General features: G+C 38.6%; 5 protein-coding genes across 19 annotated transcripts; 4 read left to right on the top strand and 1 right to left on the bottom strand.

The window, feature by feature from the left end:
• The first annotated feature begins 228 nt into the window (after positions 1 to 228).
• On the top strand, positions 229 to 6,673 carry LOC105160253 (transcription factor TGA2.2). 14 transcript variants are annotated; one of them, XM_088879663.1, is made up of 10 exons: positions 229 to 617; positions 1,272 to 1,475; positions 1,557 to 1,751; positions 1,977 to 2,042; positions 2,119 to 2,178; positions 3,319 to 3,396; positions 3,486 to 3,537; positions 4,778 to 5,049; positions 5,774 to 6,019; positions 6,112 to 6,673. In XM_088879663.1, exons 3-10 carry the CDS (start codon positions 1,686 to 1,688, stop codon positions 6,256 to 6,258), a joined length of 987 nt encoding a protein of 328 aa, XP_088735789.1. In that variant the 5' UTR covers positions 229 to 617; positions 1,272 to 1,475; positions 1,557 to 1,685; the 3' UTR covers positions 6,259 to 6,673. The 14 variants fall into 14 exon arrangements, with proteins under 14 accessions (XP_088735789.1, XP_011075852.1, XP_020549250.1 ...); XM_088879662.1 differs by lacking the exon at positions 229 to 617 and adding an exon at positions 624 to 770; XM_020693590.2 differs by lacking the exon at positions 229 to 617 and adding an exon at positions 624 to 902.
• Positions 6,674 to 6,820: 147 nt separating this feature from the next.
• Positions 6,821 to 9,328, top strand: LOC105160251 (F-box protein At5g07610). Of its 2 annotated transcripts, none has more exons than XM_011077546.3 (2): positions 6,821 to 7,157; positions 7,902 to 9,328. In XM_011077546.3, exon 2 carries the CDS (start codon positions 7,951 to 7,953, stop codon positions 9,055 to 9,057), a length of 1,107 nt encoding a protein of 368 aa, XP_011075848.1. In that variant the 5' UTR covers positions 6,821 to 7,157; positions 7,902 to 7,950; the 3' UTR covers positions 9,058 to 9,328. The 2 variants fall into 2 exon arrangements, with proteins under 2 accessions (XP_011075848.1, XP_011075847.1); XM_011077545.3 differs by having other exon boundaries at positions 6,821 to 7,257.
• A 1,189-nt stretch (positions 9,329 to 10,517) lies between these two features.
• On the bottom strand, positions 10,518 to 12,423 carry EMB1687 (ribonuclease P family protein / Rpp14 family protein). Its single transcript, XM_011077547.3, has 4 exons — positions 12,294 to 12,423; positions 11,742 to 11,929; positions 11,473 to 11,610; positions 10,518 to 10,883 (listed from the first exon to the last, which is right to left on the bottom strand). Exons 2-4 carry the CDS (start codon positions 11,917 to 11,919, stop codon positions 10,735 to 10,737), a joined length of 465 nt encoding a protein of 154 aa, XP_011075849.1. The 5' UTR covers positions 11,920 to 11,929; positions 12,294 to 12,423; the 3' UTR covers positions 10,518 to 10,734.
• A 1,825-nt stretch (positions 12,424 to 14,248) lies between these two features.
• On the top strand, positions 14,249 to 16,169 carry LOC105160250 (cyclic AMP-responsive element-binding protein). Its single transcript, XM_020693103.2, has one exon. It carries the CDS (start codon positions 14,249 to 14,251, stop codon positions 14,684 to 14,686), a length of 438 nt encoding a protein of 145 aa, XP_020548762.1. The 3' UTR covers positions 14,687 to 16,169.
• Positions 16,170 to 16,310: 141 nt separating this feature from the next.
• LOC105160249 (Pathogenesis-related thaumatin superfamily protein) lies at positions 16,311 to 18,667 on the top strand. Its single transcript, XM_088879487.1, has 3 exons — positions 16,311 to 17,791; positions 17,889 to 18,153; positions 18,279 to 18,667. The coding sequence occupies exons 1-3, from the start codon at positions 17,317 to 17,319 to the stop codon at positions 18,430 to 18,432; spliced, it is 894 nt and encodes a 297-aa protein (XP_088735613.1). The 5' UTR covers positions 16,311 to 17,316; the 3' UTR covers positions 18,433 to 18,667.
• The last annotated feature ends 54 nt before the right edge of the window (positions 18,668 to 18,721 follow it).

Here is an 18,721-nt window from a genome sequence, read left to right as displayed (position 1 = left end):
CTTCTCCAAAAAAAAGAAAAAGATCATTCTGATGACAATTGTACGCTAATGGAATAATGTTGTTGTTTTTCTGTATTTTCTTTTCCTAATAAGGAATCACAAGACCATCCATGTTGGATTAAGTATGCCTAATCTTGACTCACTGATTTGAGACTGCTCGGCCATCAAAAAGCTTGACTTTCAAGATTTTGAGAATAAAAATCTTATATGATTTTGCAATTTTTTCTTTCAAGTTTGAAGAAATAGATTTGCCATTGGGATTGGGATGGATGAATGAGTTTGTAGAGTCATTTACTCCAATGTTACAATCATATGTCCGAATGTAATTAAACTCAGCCTCCGGTATTCATTGTGCTTGTGCACTTCCATAAAGCTTTCCCTATTGGAAGCAAATCGATTTGAATTTGTGTGGTAGAAATATTACCCCAAGACCAACACAACATAAAGTGTTTTGAATTTATGTTGTAGAAATTATGAGATATAGTTTCTTTGAATCTTTTGAAACGGAAAAAAACAAAAGAAGAAAAGGGGAAAAAGGCCAAAAATTTAATCCTACATTGAAGAACAAATTGAACTATTTCTCACTCTCTCTGCGCTCGAGCTTTCACACTACCCAGGTACTCTCTCTCTCTCTCTCTCTTGCGCTACTTCCTTTCTTTCTTTCTTGCCTTTTTTAGCGTAAAACCCATGGGAAGCCTCATGGAAACTTCCAACCTCAAATAAAAAGAGAAGTCGACAAAGGAAAATAGACGCAAAGTCAAAAGCGGGTGGTAAATTTCTCTCTCAACTACACTTCTACTTCTCTTCATCTCATTCTTCCTCTTTCTTTTTCCCGAGGGAGGAAATACGTGATATTTGTCAAAAAAATCTTCGAATTTCGGGGACCCATATGAGAAAGAGAGGTAAAGTTTGAATTTTTCAACGTTCTGGACATGGGTGTTTTTCGGAGTTTGCTGCTGGGATTCGATTAATGTGTTCTGTTTTCTGGTGGGATCAACGGAAATGATTTGCAAGTGAAGAAAAGAAGTGAATATTGATTGAGCTCGTTTGTTATGTGTTTTGAAGAAGATAGTTGTGTGATGGAAATGTGAATGTCGAGTGAGATCTAGTAATTCTTCTCTTTTTTGGCGTGTTTCTTACGTGTCTGTGTGTATGTGTTCATTCTTTCAAGTGTTATCTTTTAAGTTTCCATCCGCCGGTGGTGGAATAATATAAAGATGCAAGAAAATTTTTAATTAACTTGAGACTAAGTTGAAATTTCGGGTTGCCAGTACTTGTTTCGGTGGTTCTTGGTTGACAAGATGGTGGATTGTATGGTTTAGCAGCTGAAGTATTCAAAGTTGATTTTGCCTTGATAAAGGATAAATGTTCATCGTCAAAAGCAATCAACAAATACTAGATGCCAACGAGGGCTGTACTTGAACTCAGTTTAAGCTTTTGGAGAATGCTTCATCATCTCACACTTGCGCCATGATGTCTGTAATTTTCTCTAGAACTGTTCATTCTGGAAAAGATTGCTTATTCAGTCATCGGATGCCTTTTTTCTTTTTTGGCAGAGTAGTTTTCCGCAGTTTGGATCCTTTTTCGGTGACACTGGAATATGATTGCCACCTTTATTAGAAGAGTAAATGCATGTAATTGTTATAGTTTGAAGCATTAGCCTTGGAGATTCCGGAGCGTCCAAAATGGCAGATGCCAGCCCAAGGACAGATACTTCTACTGATGCAGACACGGAAGATAAGAATTTGAGGGTAAGGATCAAAATGATGCAATATGCTGAAATCTTTTCTATTTTCATTTTTTGGGTGTATGTATATGATACAATATGCAGTACACATGGTCACATATTTTGATTTGACACAAGATGCCTGCTTTTTTATTTTCTGCACAATTTTGCCGAGTGCTAACTTTGTTCAAGCAGATAAAAATCCTGTATGTGGTGATTAACTTAATGATGGCGTCTGTTCAATTTGCAGTTTCAGAACAATCAATTACAGGCTATAGTTGCTTCTGATGGTAGTGATAAGTCCAGAGATCAAAAGGTTATTTAACTCTCAATTGCATATGAATGAACTTTTTGTTTTAATACTGGTGTATGATTTAAACAACCTCCTGCAGACTCTCCGTAGGCTTGCTCAAAATCGTGAAGCTGCCAGAAAAAGCCGCTTGAGAAAAAAAGTATGTTTCTCGTTGTATGTACTAGTTATCAGCATTTGTGTGTCAAGTGATATTCACAATTAGTTGATGTGCACCGATATTTAGTTGCACCTCTAGGTAGTTTTCACAATTTGAATTAATATGCATTAGAATAGTGGATATTCTATCCAAATAGAGATGATTTTCACTCCTATAATAATTTAAGTTTTGATAATGAATGTTGGTCCAATTATCCTGCTTAAGTTCTATAGTAATATCTATAGAAATCTTTAGTTGTCTCATATGTAATATGAAGCTAAGAGAACTGCTCTTTTGGTTTGTAAGGTGTGTAGCTGTAGATGTTTGTTTTTCTAGCACATGGTATTTGTTGGTTTTATATGTTAGTGACTGAAGGATGGACTGGGAGATATGGGTTAATGTATTGCATATTTAACTGATTGGATAAGATCCAAAAACATAAATGAGATGACTATTTTACGTCATAAAAGATTCTACAACCTACCAACCGGCCTTTAGCGGAACTTTTTTTCTTTTGACTGCCTAGGACTGTGAAGCCAACCTCCAAATTTCCCAACCCAACTGCCACCACCTCAGCCCTAACATGGGTTGCACCCACAACCCATCTCTCATTGCCACTGTTACCGCTGGTACTGCCACAGGCCAAAAATAATTATTGTTTACAATACTGATTTGCTAGAGAAAGAACATCGGAAAGTATGTATGGGTTGTACTCTAGGGGCAGAGTGGGTTTGCACTATCAAAATGAGTTGTTAATTGGTTCAATGCTTCCAAAACAATAAGCTTTACCATGAGGAAAACCCATGCCCATGTAACTTAATTACAGAACTCGGTTTCGTTTGAGCAACAAACTTATTAAGGCAGAGCCCTTATTTGGCAGATTGGTGGGAGCATAGCAAAAAATCTTCTTATCATAAAGGACAAAGGCCAACATGTTAGATTTTACCACTGCTTTGTTACACGTGCTCCTTTACTGCATGCATAAGTCTATATTTTCCTATGTTGATCTTTGTGCATGAATGAGTTCTAGTTACATTTGTTTGTTCCAGTATGATTCTCGGGAGTCTCATTCTAATATATTGTTGTATTCCATGCACCAACAATATAGTTATCTTACTTTTTCCTCCTATATTTGGAGTCTAGGCCTATGTTCAACAGCTAGAAAGCAGCAGAATGAAATTGACACAACTTGAGCAAGAGCTCCAACGAGCTAGACAGCAGGTTCTACTCCGTGTTCTTATCAACACTATTTTACAAATATGCACTTCCTGTTAAAGTCTGTTTAGTGACTGCATTTTTCTTTTCTGAAGGGAATATTTATTTCAAGTTCAGGAGATCAATCTCAATCAATTGGAGGAAATGGTATGATATCTTACTTTAACTACCTGATTCTGGTTCTCATATAGTAAGTTTTTTATCCATAGTGGTAGATTTGTGCTTTTTACCATCAGTTATTGGTTTTTATTGCTGAAGAAGATATATTCATAACTATTTATATTTTAAATGGTTGGGACTACACATCTGCTGTAATAATTAAAGAAAAGCAGAAAATGAATTGAGATTGGAGTTGGAAGGTTAAGATTGCTAGATCTTAGGATGTGGAAAGGCTACTGGCTTTGAGGAGGTGAAGTAATTCAAATGCCAAAACTGAAGGGTGCTGGTTGGACTCTAAATTGAATTTGCAAACAGCACATTTCAAGTTTCTGCTCCTCTTTTTTTAGCTTAATGTAATGGAATGCCAAAATTTTGGTGGACTACAAAAGCTCTATGGATTTGCTTCTACTTAGCTGTATGTTTGAACATGACCTGACTTCATCCTGCATCCATGATTCTCATTGGAGTGGAAGGTTGAGAATATGTGATGAGATTGTAGTATTTCATGGGTTAAAATAGTGAGTGGGGCAAAGTGCTCTGAACCCCCAGCAACCAGTTCGTCATAGTATTGTTCTACTAGTTTTAATAAGTAAAACATAAGCCATTGAGGTGGAGATACAATTTAAATGACATGAAAGAAACTAAACCTGTGGCTTTTTAACAAGAAATTTAATGCAAAAATGACATCCAAGCTTCCATACTTTATAGTATGGAAGGGTGTGGATTGTGAAGCCTCCAGCCATTTCTTGGTGAGCCAAAATCACTAGCGGAGGTTTGCATGCTGGTGATCTTACTTCTACCCTACTTTATCTTTTCCATGAAGAGCTCAGCTACAAGGAGGTTTTGAAGAAATGCATTTGAATGGGGAAAAATGAAAAGAAGTGTCATGGTTAATTATGCTCGACTCACCCACTGTAATATGAGCGCATTTGTACTGCGTGGTGAGAATTAAACTGACAAGAATATGGAGGCAAGTATTCAATAAAATTGTCTTGGTTTGACGCACCATTTCCCTCTTTTAAATGGTTTTGGATTTCGTTTGTTTGGTTCTTGGCCTGTGGCTCCCAGTGCAGACGTGGTGCCTTATATGCCGATTAGGGTGCTTTTTTCCATTAGTTAAAAAGATCGTTTTTGGGCAACTTGGACTTTAGTGTACTTTTGACCAAAAATTCTGTTTCAGCGCCTTGACTTCCATGAAAATATCCCCTGGTAAATCCCATATTTCTAGGTGCCTTGGCCTTTGATGTTGAATATGCACGGTGGCTCGAGGAGCACAACCGGCGGATTAATGAGCTCAGAGGTGCTGTCAATTCACATGCTGGCGATGGTGAACTTCGCATTATTGTGGAGGGCATTGTGGCACATTACGATGACATATTTAGGATAAAAGGAGATGCTGCAAAGGCTGACGTCTTTCACATTTTGTCAGGCATGTGGAAAACGCCTGCCGAAAGATGCTTCCTCTGGCTTGGTGGGTTTCGCTCATCTGAACTTCTTAAGGTAAGTCACATCTATTACTTGAACTTTCCTCCACATTTATACTCCATCGTTCCCAGGATCCTCATTAAACAGGAATTCATGTTGATTTGTTCCTTTCTAAGTGCCAAGGCGTATTATTGTTTTGGTTCAGATCTGCAGCCATTATTTTTTCAGTGTTTTTGTTTTTACCCATCCATAACTTTTTCTTGGGATTTCTGTATTCCTTATTCATAGAGAGACAAAAACTTTCTGTGTGAATCTTTTCTCATACTTGATCTAAGAGGAAGTCATAGAAGAGCAAACAAAGAAATATACCTTACTCCTTCTGTCCTTCAACGCCTGAGTTGTTAGAGGATAATAACAAGAGATATCATTTGGTAAAAACAGTAAACTAATCTTAATCTAGAAGAATTGCAAATTAGCTAGTCGGTTTATATTCTTTTCTTGTTAGTGTATTATGGTAGCAAAGTGAGCCAGATAAAGGGTTCTGGCCCACTTAAAGATCAAAACTCTTCCTCTTTACCTTTCTGCCATGTGTTACTCCATACAATTCTCTCTTTTACCCTTCCTTCCACCCCGAAGGAAGAAAACAACTTCTCATGCAGGCAGATATAAATTGCCTGTATGGCTTCATACGAAATGCCATTCCTATGTTCCGAGTCCATAAAGCTCGAGTACTTTCTTGTTATTTTGGCCATTATCTGAGGGTCATGTTCGGTTAATGTTTGGACATTACTGGTTGCAGCTCCTTATAAATCAGTTAGAGCCACTGACGGAGCAGCAGTTGTTGGCCATCAACAACTTGCAACAGTCATCTCAACAGGCAGAAGATGCGTTGTCGCAGGGAATGGAAGCTTTGCAACAGTCCTTGGCTGAGACATTAGCTGGTTCTCTTGGCCCATCGAGTTCATCTGGAAATGTGGCCAACTATATGGGTCAAATGGCAATGGCAATGGGAAAGTTGGGAACTCTTGAGGGCTTCATTCGTCAGGTAATCTAGTGCTTGATTTGATATGCATAAGATATAGGATAGATTGTTGTATGTGTGAAGATAATTTCCCAACAATACTTGTCGATTTTCAGGCTGACAATTTGCGACAGCAGACTCTCCAACAGATGCACCGCATACTAACAACCCGACAATCAGCGCGTGCTCTGCTTGCCATCAGCGACTACTTCTCTCGTCTTCGAGCCCTTAGCTCGCTGTGGCTTGCGCGCCCTCGTGAATAACATAATCTCTCTCTCTCTCTCTCTCTTAATTCTAGTATGTGGGATCTTGTCTTAGCGATGATGAGATATTCAACTGAGTTTGTGTTGTTTAGCATTAAAGTATGGAGGCGGCAAAGTTAAGACACTGGCGGCTGGAACTACTCATGGTAGCATCTGAGTGCAGTATATGTTCCAACAATCCAAATGCAGATATACATACGCCTCTCCTCTTGACTGCTTGTATAATTAATGTTCCCCCATGTTTGGTGTAATTTATAGCTCTGAGTTTAGATTGTAACTTTGTAAGTGATTGTTTGACAGTCTAGTGTTTTACTCTTTTTTTTTTTTATTATTTATATATAAAATACAACAAGTGGTTGACTGTACTCCCGACAAAAGAAAGGAAGAAAAAATTGCTACTTTGTTGCAGTCTAAATCAGCTTTGATGCCATCTACGTATTTTTAAGTGGATTTTGTTTGTATGATGATGAGATAAATGATCATATTACAATTATGATTTAGATGGAATTCAAACGCCAGATATGACGACTATATATAGCACAAGATCCAGACATATTTCATTTCCTGTGAATTTAGAAAAAAGATAGAAATAGATTTTTATTGAAACGTGATAATTATTGAGGAGGAATTCACCTTTACACTACATTTTGATTACAACTACTTTGTATTGTTAGAGAGTGAAAAAGAGACGGCTGTTCTTCAGAATATCTCAAACTATGGGCGCCGACGGCCCCTTCCTAATCATATATCAATCATCAATCAATACATTTCAACCCATTCATCTTCATTTCACTACAATTCAACCTCTGCTGCATTTTCTTTCTCTTTGTTTTTGTCTTTGAATTGTTAGCTATTGGCGGCCGCCGCATCTACCGAGTCGATTCTCGCCGCTGACGCCTGTATGCTGCCTACACTTATTCATCCTACACCTCATCTGTATCGCTATCTTGTGTTATCTCATACAGCTCGCTATTAGACATATGTTATCGCATAATTGGGGTGTGTGCAATCCTTTATGCGTAATTCTGCTGTTTCAGATCTATTACTGTGTGCGACTTTTTTCTGGTGTCTGCACTTGTTCATTTTTGTGGTTTCTAAGTTTTGATTCAGATACATAGAGCCTTTCTTCTTTTCTTTTTTTGCATTTTCAGTTGTTGATTACAATGTTTCATTAATTCTTTCAAGTTTTACTTATGCATCCATCTGACTTTTATTGTTGATGATCAGAATATTTCACTCACCGACGGCCTTAGCTACAACTTAAAATGTGAAATCTACATATTTTGACTTGGGAATGCTTGTACTTCAATTCTTGATTAGCTGGATTACCAAACGTATCTATGGGTTTCTGTTGTCAACTTCTATATCAAAGCAGAAATTTTTCCATAATTTATTTCCTCGTTTTTCTTGATTCATTTAGTTAATACAGTTATATTCAGGAAATTATATTTAAGTACCATGACTGGCTGCCTGTGAAGTGAATTCTTGTGGACCATATGCCCATATTGACTGATATCCATGTTCTCTTTCTCTGTTGGTTCATTTTGTTTGTTGAATATTCGTCATCGCCAATTGCTTTAAAAAGTTCTCTGTATATCGATTTTCTAAATCTGATCCCTTTGTGTTAAAATCATCAATTACAGGTATCTTCTGTGTAGGATTGCACTGCAGTATAATCCCACAATTCTGCAGATGATGATCGCCGACAGTGAAGATTTGTTGACTGAGATCCTCCTCTGGCTGCCAGCAAAATCCCTGGTCAGATTCAAACTGGTATGCAAAAGGTGGCTTTCTTTAATCTCCAGTCATCATTTTTCTCGTCAACACACTCTGCACCACTGCCGGCGCTACCAACATTCTACACCAGAACCATCCCTCCTCCTCTGCCTTGCAGAGACATCAGACTATCTTTACCTGCAATGCAACTTCCACCCTGAAAAATGGGTACCGTATCATTTCTGTCCTACTCTTTTTGAGCCGACAATCCGGAGCTTTTCAAATGGTTTGTTCTTGCTCCAATGCCGTAATGACAAGAATCCCCTGGAAGATTGCCATATTTATAATCCCACAACTAAGCTTTCCAGAAGGATTTTACTCCGCCAGGACAACAAGTACAGATGTGTTTTGGGGCTCAACTTGGCATTTGATCCTTTAAAATCACTTCATTACAAGATCATTTGCATTTGGGCTACCACGAGGAGATCATCTAGTTTGTGGCGGAGTCGGTGGCGTCGTTGTCAGGTTGAGGTCTATGAGTCGGAAACTAGCACTTGGAAGCTTTGTGGAGAACCATTTTTGGCTCCACCATATGTGCATTTTGATCACGGGATATATTGGGAAGGCGGGATTCATTGGCGTGGGATCTTTTTTGATCTTCATGAGAGTACTATTAGAGAACATCCGGGGGTTATGCTTCCAGAGGACACCAGAAGAGAGAATTTCATCGACCACTATGTAGAATCCAATGGCTATCTGCATTATATTGCCCATTTTCGGGAAGAGAAATCGGTAATGGTCTTCGAACTGCAAAATGGTTACTCTCAGTGGTCATTAAGGTATCATATTCATCTTGAAAGAGCTACTGGGCCAGTTTCCGTACTGAGTATCATTAGGAGAGACAGTGAAGAAGATAGCACGTTAGTTCTTCATGAGCCGAGCAAGATTATGGCTTACAAGTTTCAAGACAGGAGTGTCAAGGAGCTTATCAATTTCAAAGGGGAGCCCTTTTACCAGGAGAGTGGTATTCAATTTGCGTCTCAGTCAACTTTTCAATTCATTGGGACTCTAGCTACTGCTTGATTGTTATTCTCGGTGGTTGATTCTTCTTGAGATTGTCTCAAAATTTCAATTGGGTGGAGACCATTATCTTATCTGAATGAATCTTGAGTGGAATCCATAATCAGCATCTAAGCTGTTTGCAGTATATTGTATCCTTGTTCTTATTATGACAATAGCTTGTGGAATGACAACTCTTTGGCTGTACCTAATCCAAGGTCAGTAAGACTTCTTATTTGTTGTGTTCCATGACAGTTGCGTAAGCTTTAATATATTTATATACCTTGTTTTGATTTATTTGGAACACATTGGTGGCAATGATGCCACCCCTTCTTTGTTTGTATAACCTTCTCGTGAAACTCCATTAGGTAATTAGGACGATATTCTTTGCAAAATGAGTTCTCGCTCTTCCTCAGTGAGAGGCAGGATGACATTCAAATCGGTAAGCAAACACTGGCTCTCCCTTATCTCCGCTCCTCAGTTCTCTCGTCTCCACACTCTATGCCACCTCAAACTCCAACCCTCTCTCATTCTCCACATGCGTGCCTCACAGTTCTTTTACTTTCATCCACTCCTCGATGGTGCAAAGATGATCCCTTGTCATTTCACTATACCTAATCCCAAAATCTTGAGTTCTTGCAATGGGTTGCTGTCGCTGCAATCTGATTAACCCCAGAAGGATTACTATGTTTACAACTCCACCACTAAGCAATCCAAAAAATTCAATCTTACTAATAATGACCAAAAGTACACCAATGTTCTGGGGCTCAACTTAGCGTTTGATCCTTCAAATCACCTCATTACAAGATTGTTTGTGTTGGGGGTGCTGAGAGGTGTCCTTCAAGTGCTTTACAATATTGTCAGATCGAGGTTTACAACTCAAAGACTCAATCTTGGAAACTCTGTTTAGAGGCATTTATAGCTTATATAACAACGCAGTTCTCTCATGGAGTAAACTGGAACAATGCGATTCACTTGGAAAACCTTCTTTTTACCCATATGTACTTCGATCTTGATAAAAATATCATCGGAAGGTTACCTTATGTCCAAACTTCCTGCCCCGAGCGTGGTGAAGGCACAGCTTGTCATATCCACCTCCAAGAGCCAAATGGACATTGGCACCATTTTATGATAATGTTGGAACTTGGAGACAAATCAACAGCGGAAACTCTCAGTGGATTCTTTGCAGTGGTTGTTGAAGTACCACGACGGATTTTGATGGTTCCGAGGTATGTTTCATATATTGAGTTTCTTATAGATTTGGTCTTCCACGTCCCCGGAAAAATAACGGCTTACAAGTTTCTCGATAGGAGTTTTGAGCAGCTTGTTGATTTGACAAGCCAAACGTTTTACCAGGTAGATGCCCTGCAATTTGATTCTCGAGATGTTTATCAGTTTGGTGAAAGTCTGGCTCCCGTTTGATTAATGTAATTGCATAACAGCATGTTTTATCATTATCCATTAAGGGATATCACGAGTATATATGTTTTCCATCTGCAACAATATGCAGCGAAAAATTCCTTGCCTCTTTCCTCTTGGGTACAAAATCAATCCCAATTACCACAACCGAAAGGGTGGACATTAACACTACATAGAGTAATACCAAAGAAATGTGGCCAGAAAATGTTCAAAGAAAAGTAAATAATGTAATGCAAAAGTACTATTGCTAAACCTCCCATTCATCAAACTGTACACTTAGTATTAGTGCTCCAACGCTTTGATCTTCTCGATGCAATTTTGCATGCGCTGGTGGGCATCGGCTGGGAGGCGTTCCCCAGCCAATAGTTTGTGCTGTTCAAACTTTGACTCATCACACTTCAGAGCAGCTTGTTTGCAGGCCTTGATACTTCCTAACAGAGATTAAATCAGATGAGATAAGATTCTTCTCTTCCAAAACGTATAATGCAGGTAAATGTAGCAGAATGCACCTAGGACGTACCTCTCAGACCATGTTGCTGGTCATCTAATTTTCAGGATCACATACTAATCAGTTTATTTGAAATCCAATTATAAGATTTATGAGTAAAAGTATTTTCCCTGTCAACTTTAGGAGTTAAAATCTTGTCTCAGCCAGTAACTTCTTTAGCTACAAAGACCATCTGAATCATATGAACATTCAAAGAAAAGTCTGAGGAAGTTACTCCTCTGACACTCAGGATAAGTGGTTACGTCTGAACTCTCCGATCGTGAAATTAACAGGAGATATATGATATGCAGCAAGTTCTTTTTCCCCACTTTATTAGCCAGGTTAACCATCATATTAAACATGAGAAAAGACTGAGGCCTAATATCTCATGAACACCATGTTGCTATCACAATAATCATAGTATGTGGAACTTGCAATTTAATTACGGCACAAGGACAACCTAGATTCAAAGCTCTTATAACAAACCGATCAGTATACCATAGAAAAAGAACCAATGGAGTTATATGACTTACCACTAAGGTCAAGAAGGTTGAAAACCACAGGACAGTTTCCTATACTCCTAACCATGGTAATTGCAGCCCATACTTTTTGATACTCCTCTCTTGAAGTTCTAAATATGCAGACTTTTGTTATTGGGTTCACATACTTTACTGCAAAACCAAAAAAAAAAAAAAAAAAAATCAAGGATAGAGATGATGAATGATGAAGCTGCATGCCAATATATTATTGCAACAACAACTGACAGATAACGTGATAGAAGCTCATAATGTAACCATCTCACCTTGAAACGAATTTGTAGATGAGGCTAGACCACATTCCCCAAAGTTTGTGAGAATGCTATCTTTGATGGCTTTAGATAAATTGAATTGGGTGATTATAATGGGTTCATCCAGCGAAAAATCTTTATTAGGATCCACAAAAACCTCCATCACCAGGTATCTATTCTTAAAGCCTACCATGGTGTTTCACCTTCATGCATTAGGCCGAATGTTAACTTCACATAAGAAGCAACAGAAATCTCATTCTACACATGATTCAGAAACTGATACATTGACCCAACCAACCAAAATCTTAATGTTACTGCATCATCGTAAATCCTCAGAAACCCGAGCAAAAAATCAAATCAAACACCTCGTTACTTCAACGAGTTGTCATACGGCACTTGCATTTATGGGCATTCATCCTCGGATTTCGTAAAAGTATCCGAACAATCCACACAATGAAACCAAAAAACGTATAGAATTCATAACTTAAATGAGCTGAGAACGAAATCATCAATTTAGCTGAAAAATCCCAAAAAAATATATAAGGGACAAGGATTAAGGAAGGGTACCCAAGAATCCTGACTGGCGTAGAGAAACAGCGGCGACGGAGAAGGCGAATGGATAACGCTGGTGCAGCTCGTTTGTTTGTTTCACAGAGGGTTTAACCAAATATTTGTGTGTGTCTAGACTCTAAAAGTCCTGATAGATATAATGACAAAAACACCCATGAAATAATTGGGCCGTTTCAGACTGGCCCATAGTAGAGGAGATAGGCCCAATAACAACATTTTAGGTGAACCAGAACAAACAATTGTCATGCTCATGTCTGAAGCTTTTTAGTCAACATTAATTTTCAACTAAGAAATTATTATATGCAGTAATGCTCCAATTTCACTTCTATTTGGACTATAATGCTCATTGTCATTCATGCTACTATTATGAAAAATTGCAATTTGCCCCTTGGGTTTGTTCAATTTTTCATTTTATTGCCTATAATAAAAGATAAGAGATGATTAAAAATTGTATGTTAATTGAGGCATTAGAATAATTTGAAAGACTTTCAATTCAGATACAAATTAGAGGTAAACTGTGATATTATAGGGGCAAAATATGAAAATACGTGTCAGTTGAGGGGGGTGAAAGTGCAATTTTGTCGCTATTTTAAGTGTTTGTGAGGTCTAGCAGACTAGCACATAAGAATAGGATCGCCTCTTTCCTCTATAAATACCCCCACCTCTCTCTCAATTTTCGCCCCTTTTGTTATTCACTGCATAGTTTGCTTGTACGTTAGAGCGAGCGCGCGCGAGAGAGGGAAAGGTGCAGCTGTTGGTTGCTGTTTTTCTCCTTTTTCCACTGTGTAAGTTCTGTTTATTTGAATACTCTGTTTTTCTTTCAATTTGTTGGAGTATCTGTAATTAATTTTAGTTTGTCTGTTGCTGCCGGAGAGACGGATGTTTCTGTTATGTGTTAGTGTTTCCCGTTTGTTGCGCGGAACCTTTGTAGCTGTTATTTTGTAAAGCTTTGATTTTTATGGGTGATCTGATTATCGTTTTTTTTTTTTTTTTTGGGTATTATGGGTGAATAGTGAAAATTGAAGTTTACCCGAAAATTAGTGTAATTGAGTGAGAGCGAGGTTATTGGTTTCTTTTACACGCACACATTATATATATATAAGTTCATGTATGTAATATGAGAAGGCCACAGCCGGGATTTTTCAATTATTGTATTAAAGTTCTCTTTTTTATGTCAAGCAAAATCTGTATAGGTTTTATTTTTCATGTGGAGCAGTATTCATGAATAAAACCAGAAGATCTGTTGTGAATGACTAGTCGCTATATCAAGATTTCTTAAATAAATTTATAGAAATGTACTGATAAAATTTTCTTTTTATATCTTTTCATGCATCTACATAAGATAGAAAATTCTTCAAGCTCGTACCTTGTGTCACCCTCCAATTTTATAAATGTATGGTTACTTTTCATGGGGGCTATCTTCACATGGTTCTATAATTTCCTTTATTTTTAATTTATTGATTTTGTAAGCAAAATTCAGTATTGCTTTGAGATAATGGTCCAAGACAGTTTTGTAGTCTGCACATGCTGATACTGAGATCCCACGTATGGGAATCTGCCTGGTCTGCCTTCAAGCATCTTACTTAGCATCGTCAAAGTTCCATGTTTTAGTACTTTATAAGTCATGACATTTAGAGAGGATCTTGTCAAAGTGGAAACCAGGGGGATGATGAATGGGGTGAAGCGTGAAAAAAATGCCCCTTGTCTCACTGCTTAAACTTTCATTTTTCAAACTCAAATCATATATTTGCCATCCGACCTTCATATTGGTAAGCTATTGCTGCGTCATTTCATCAAAGACAACTCCTTCCGCATCTAAAATGAACAGTAGTCTCTGAGCTTCTCCCTTCAAACTTAATAATACTCCTCTTGTTTTGGGTCTGCAGAACATCTAGTCCACAAGTCGGGAGTGTGGGATTCTTTGAAGGGTTAACATTTGTTATACAGAAGGAATGGAGGTATTTGGTAAATCTGTGGTAGCTGTCTCTACCAATATTATTTATTTGTCAAGTATACTTGGACAAGATGGGCCTAACCCTGTTCACAAGTGTGATTGGAAATGTGAAAACGAACATGTGTGTGGGAACATGTATCGCTGCAAGCTAACTGGACTTACCCACATTTGTGACAAAAACTGTAACCAGAGAATTCTATATGATAACCATAGCTCTCTCTGCAGAGTGAGCGAACAGATTTTCCCTCTAACACCAGTTGAGCAACAGGCTGTGAAAGGTGTCCGGAGGAAGCTCGACGCTGAGAATTGCCCAACTGAGAGCTGTGCTTTTAAGCGCAGAAGGGATGCTCAGTATCACCCTTCACCATTTGAGAGGTCATTTACAGCTGTTGGTCCCATCTGCAGCCCGATTGGCGATGGCATGGATATGAGCTAGATTATAACTTCTAATTTCACACGTCTTTGTCCTTTTTCCCTTGATTTTGCTTTTTCCTAGGCTATGTTCAGGACTGAAGAACTCATTGAGTACCTCAGTGGCGGACCTGAGTGTCTAGCCCTTGTGTAGGGAACTTTATGTTTAACTTTCCTTTCTTTGAGTTGTAGCTCTGGCAATGTCATAAGACTCATAACTCCTAGGAAGTTTATGATGGAATATCCTGTGAACTTATTGTGAAGCTCAAGTTGCATTTGGCTGCATTTCGTAGCTTGAAGTATGACTAGACAACGTTATATTAGGACACTGAGGTTTTCAATTTGATAGTGTACTGCTAACTGTGATTCCTCCTTGACTACTTTATTCGCTTTTGTTTCTTTTCTTTCTAATCTCTTGAGTGTTATTTATTCTTTATAACCTTATTACCTTAATGAAAGCTAAGGCATCCTGCAGGTTCATTTGAAGGAAGTGTATGAAATGTCATTCAGTGGCTTGTTCTGATTTGTATGTACATCTTAGCTATAAAATTATCACTCTTTCTTTGAGAGGCTTACTTTCACTTGATAGAAGAATGTTTCATTCATCGGTTCCAGAGGAACAATGACCTTGTTATTTCGTGACAGCCTATCCTGATTTACCTTTGCTTGATTTTCTATTGTCCTGCAGGTTGAGGAGGAAGAACTTAATTTTATGTTTGATTTTTGCTTTATGTCTTTTCAGTTTTATGTTCTTTTCAGATTTCTTTAACCTGTGTTCCTAAAGTTATTCATTTTTGCAGGAGCTGAAGCATATTCCATTCAGGAGAGTTTCAAATATAATTTGCTTGTACTAATGGATAATTCAATAGTGGTAATTTGTTCTGGATCTTGGGGTAGCTTCTAAAAGCATGTCTTTTTACATGCAGGGAAAAAGTAGCTCATCCAGCAGTTGCAGCTCTGGCATGCGCCACACAATGCCATTGACTTGATATTTCCAGTGTTTTTGGTTCATTGGAGACTTTAACAGACAGTAAGAGTTGAGTCACTCCCCAGGCCTGACTTCTGACATTCCAGGTTTTTGGTGACAAGTATTGCTGGATCTCTCCTGGTTGAGTGTGTATCTCTGCCTGATGGCTAAGACACCCTTCAGCTCTCCATAGTCGTAATGATTTTTTCTCCATTTCAGCTTTGCTCTTTGCTTAGCCATGAATGGGATCTTATGCATATGTTTGCCTAAATCTCACCCATTAGCTCTAATATTTCTGTGAATGGGAGCTTGAACATAGGTGCTGTCCGTGTCTGATCTTCATGTTTTCTCTGAAGTCATCTGTTGTGATGTTTCTTTGATTCAGACAATTTAAAGTAAGAGATTGTTGTGTAGCTTCTGGAACTGAGTAATGATGATGTTGATTGTACTCACAGCCTAATTGTCCATAGCGGAACAACTGCGACAAGACCAGTTTGCAACTTGTACTTATTTTGTTGATGAAGTGCCATTACATTGTAGATATCCAGTATCATGTTTGACTCTGACAACCCATTCAAGTTTGTGACTTGTACTCTATACTCTACCCTGCATGTGCTGGAATTAATGTTTCCTTCCAACTTGCGCATTTTTGCATTGACCGTTATGGCCTCACATGAGTTTTAAAGCAAGCAGCATTGTTTAATCTTGCAGGTTGTTGGCAGTATTAAAACTACTAGGGAAGTTGTTGGTTCTCGCTATCTTTATCTGTAACTGATTAAATGTTTATTCTTTTCTCTAGTAGCTCTCTTTGTATTGCTTTTAGTGTGGACTGGCTTTCCACGGTCATTATTACTTTTTCAACTGGCGGATGGGCTGAATTTAATGCAGAGAGTGATTTGTAATGTCTTCCTCATGGTTCGATGTTATTGAATTGTTGAAGATAATAAGGTGCGTCAACAGGACAGAAAATTTGTTCGTTGAAGGTGATGGAGTTGGTGGAAACCAACCTCTACACTATCTAAAAGATTAATTAGTTTCAATTCCCAGGAGAGAGAGGGTTGGCTTGGAAGCGTCCTGTTTCGAAACACTACACACAGGTTGTTCCCCATCTTGAGGTTTAAATTAACTAACAAGGCCACAGACAAAAATTTGTTTCCCAAAAAAAGTAGAACCCAACAAACAGAATGAATCAAGATATTATTTAGACAAATACGTGGCTCCAAAATCACACAAGATGTAGACATAGCAAACAAGCAGAAGATAGGTGTCCTGAGTTCTTTGAAATTTGCATTGCCTTAAAAAACGGTTTCCAATAAATCTTTTACTAGGAATCTTAAGTGGGCTTTTTCATTAGGTATTATTCTTTATGCACCTCACGTCATTGATTCAATCCCTAGAGTTCGAGATGAACGATGATGATAAGGGTTGCCATCGATTCTGCAATAAGGGTTATTTTAATCTCTCAAATCCCACTTTTGATCGACAACCGGTATACGCAGCCGCCAAAGAAAGGAATTGCTTCTCATTGAGGCCATCCCAGATGAAAGAAATGCTAAACCCTAATCCATGATCTTGCGGCTGATGAATTCTGCAAAGCAACTTGGCACTTTGGAGTTGTCGAAATTCCATCCCCAATTGAATTCCGCCGCAATGTACAAATATGAAGCCAGCCTTGTTGCCCTCTACCCATGGCATCTTGGAGGCTTTTCATTTCTTTGATTGTCATTTCCTTCTCTACCAACTCCATTGCTTCCACATTCATCATTACCAACAATTGTCCTTTCGCAATATGGCCCGGAACGTTAGCTGGTGCAGGTACACCACAACTTCCAGCAACAGGGTTCCAATTGGATTCTGGCCAAAGTATCACAATTCCCACGGTTCCTGGATGGTCTGGTCGGATCTGGGCTAGGACCGGATGCACATTCAACACAATGGGCGTTGGCTCATGTGTAACTGGAGACTGTGGTGGGAAGCTGCAATGTGATGGCATTGGTGCAACACCACCAGCATCACTCTTTGAGATAACTCTTGGAACTGGAGACCAGAAAGATTTCTACGATGTTAGCATCGTTGATGGCTACAATCTGCCACTAGTTGCTGCACCAAGAGGAGTTTACGGTGAATGCAACGCCACTGGCTGTGTAGCAGATATCAACATGGGTAATAAACAAATTATCTAGGTTCTAGCACTATAAAATGAAACTTGGTTAGTTTTTTTTTGTGGTTATATATAATAATATGTGCCGAAAACAAACAGGTTGCCCTAAGGAGCTCCAGGTGATAGGCAGTGATGAAAGGGAAGGGGGAGTTGTGGCGTGCAAGAGTGCATGTGAAGCGTTCGGACTAGATCAGTATTGCTGCAGTGGGGAGTTTGCTAACCCGACAACATGTAGGCCATCTTTCTATTCAGGAATCTTCAAGAATGCCTGCCCAAGAGCTTATAGCTATGCATTTGATGATGGAACCAGCACTTTCACTTGCAAGGCCTCTGAGTATGATATAATATTTTGCCCCAATAGTGGGTAATGTCTCAGATCTCAATCTCTTGCTTCTCTCTTCTTGTGGTAATATGGTGCAAGGTCATCACAGTTCCTGCATTCCAATTCATGACAATTATGAAGTTAATGAAATCAATTACATTATGCAGGATGAGGAGAATAGATGGTGGATTACAGGCTCCAGAAGTCGGAGAAAGCCGAAGTGGGAAGACAGCGGCAACTGCTTCATCTTCAACCATCCTATTACCCTTTCCAGTGTCAATCTTTGTTCTCCTCTTTACTCTGTATTTGTGGCATACCTGATACATTTTAACACCCTTGTTCTTGCAAAGTGGTACAGCAAGAGAGATCACAATGCAATCAACCAGAGGAATCTATTTATCAAGACAAGAGAAAGGAAAATTGTCGTTACTCCCAAGAACATGCTGCACAATAAGAATGTATGGGCAAGGAGTGCAAGGGTGATTGAAACTATTGAAAGAATATATCACCTGTATTTTCAAAACTTCATATAATAATATAATTGAATTCTTTAACATGTCATTCTTCTGCTAGACATCTGAAAGCTAGGATGTAACATATGAAAGCATCC

This window comes from Sesamum indicum, linkage group LG4 (genome assembly GCF_026168435.1).
Source record: "Sesamum indicum cultivar Baizhima isolate 11 linkage group LG4, ASM2616843v1, whole genome shotgun sequence".
Lineage (NCBI taxonomy): Eukaryota > Viridiplantae > Streptophyta > Magnoliopsida > Lamiales > Pedaliaceae > Sesamum > Sesamum indicum.
This window is presented reverse-complemented; position numbering and strand designations above follow the sequence as displayed.

What these genes read in the sequence shown, in the direction of transcription:
- LOC105160253 (XM_011077550.3), top strand. Translation starts at nt 1,686, where the DNA reads ATGGCAGATGCCAGCCCAAGGACAGATACTTCTACTGATGCAGACACG. An exon ending in ATAAGTCCAGAGATCAAAAG is followed by an intron (nt 2,043 to 2,118) that starts GTTATTTAACTC and finishes AACCTCCTGCAG; the next exon opens with ACTCTCCGTAGGCTTGCTCA. An exon ending in TCAATCAATTGGAGGAAATG is followed by an intron (nt 3,538 to 4,777) that starts GTATGATATCTT and finishes CCATATTTCTAG; the next exon opens with GTGCCTTGGCCTTTGATGTT.
- LOC105160251 (XM_011077546.3), top strand. Translation starts at nt 7,951, where the DNA reads ATGATGATCGCCGACAGTGAAGATTTGTTGACTGAGATCCTCCTCTGG.
- EMB1687 (XM_011077547.3), bottom strand. Translation starts at nt 11,919, where the DNA reads ATGGTAGGCTTTAAGAATAGATACCTGGTGATGGAGGTTTTTGTGGAT. An exon ending in ATCTACAAATTCGTTTCAAG is followed by an intron (nt 11,611 to 11,741) that starts GTGAGATGGTTA and finishes TTGGTTTTGCAG; the next exon opens with TAAAGTATGTGAACCCAATA. An exon ending in CAACCTTCTTGACCTTAGTG is followed by an intron (nt 10,884 to 11,472) that starts GTAAGTCATATA and finishes AATCTCTGTTAG; the next exon opens with GAAGTATCAAGGCCTGCAAA.
- LOC105160250 (XM_020693103.2), top strand. Translation starts at nt 14,249, where the DNA reads ATGGAGGTATTTGGTAAATCTGTGGTAGCTGTCTCTACCAATATTATT.
- LOC105160249 (XM_088879487.1), top strand. Translation starts at nt 17,317, where the DNA reads ATGGCATCTTGGAGGCTTTTCATTTCTTTGATTGTCATTTCCTTCTCT. An exon ending in TGTAGCAGATATCAACATGG is followed by an intron (nt 17,792 to 17,888) that starts GTAATAAACAAA and finishes GAAAACAAACAG; the next exon opens with GTTGCCCTAAGGAGCTCCAG. An exon ending in ATATTTTGCCCCAATAGTGG is followed by an intron (nt 18,154 to 18,278) that starts GTAATGTCTCAG and finishes TACATTATGCAG; the next exon opens with GATGAGGAGAATAGATGGTG.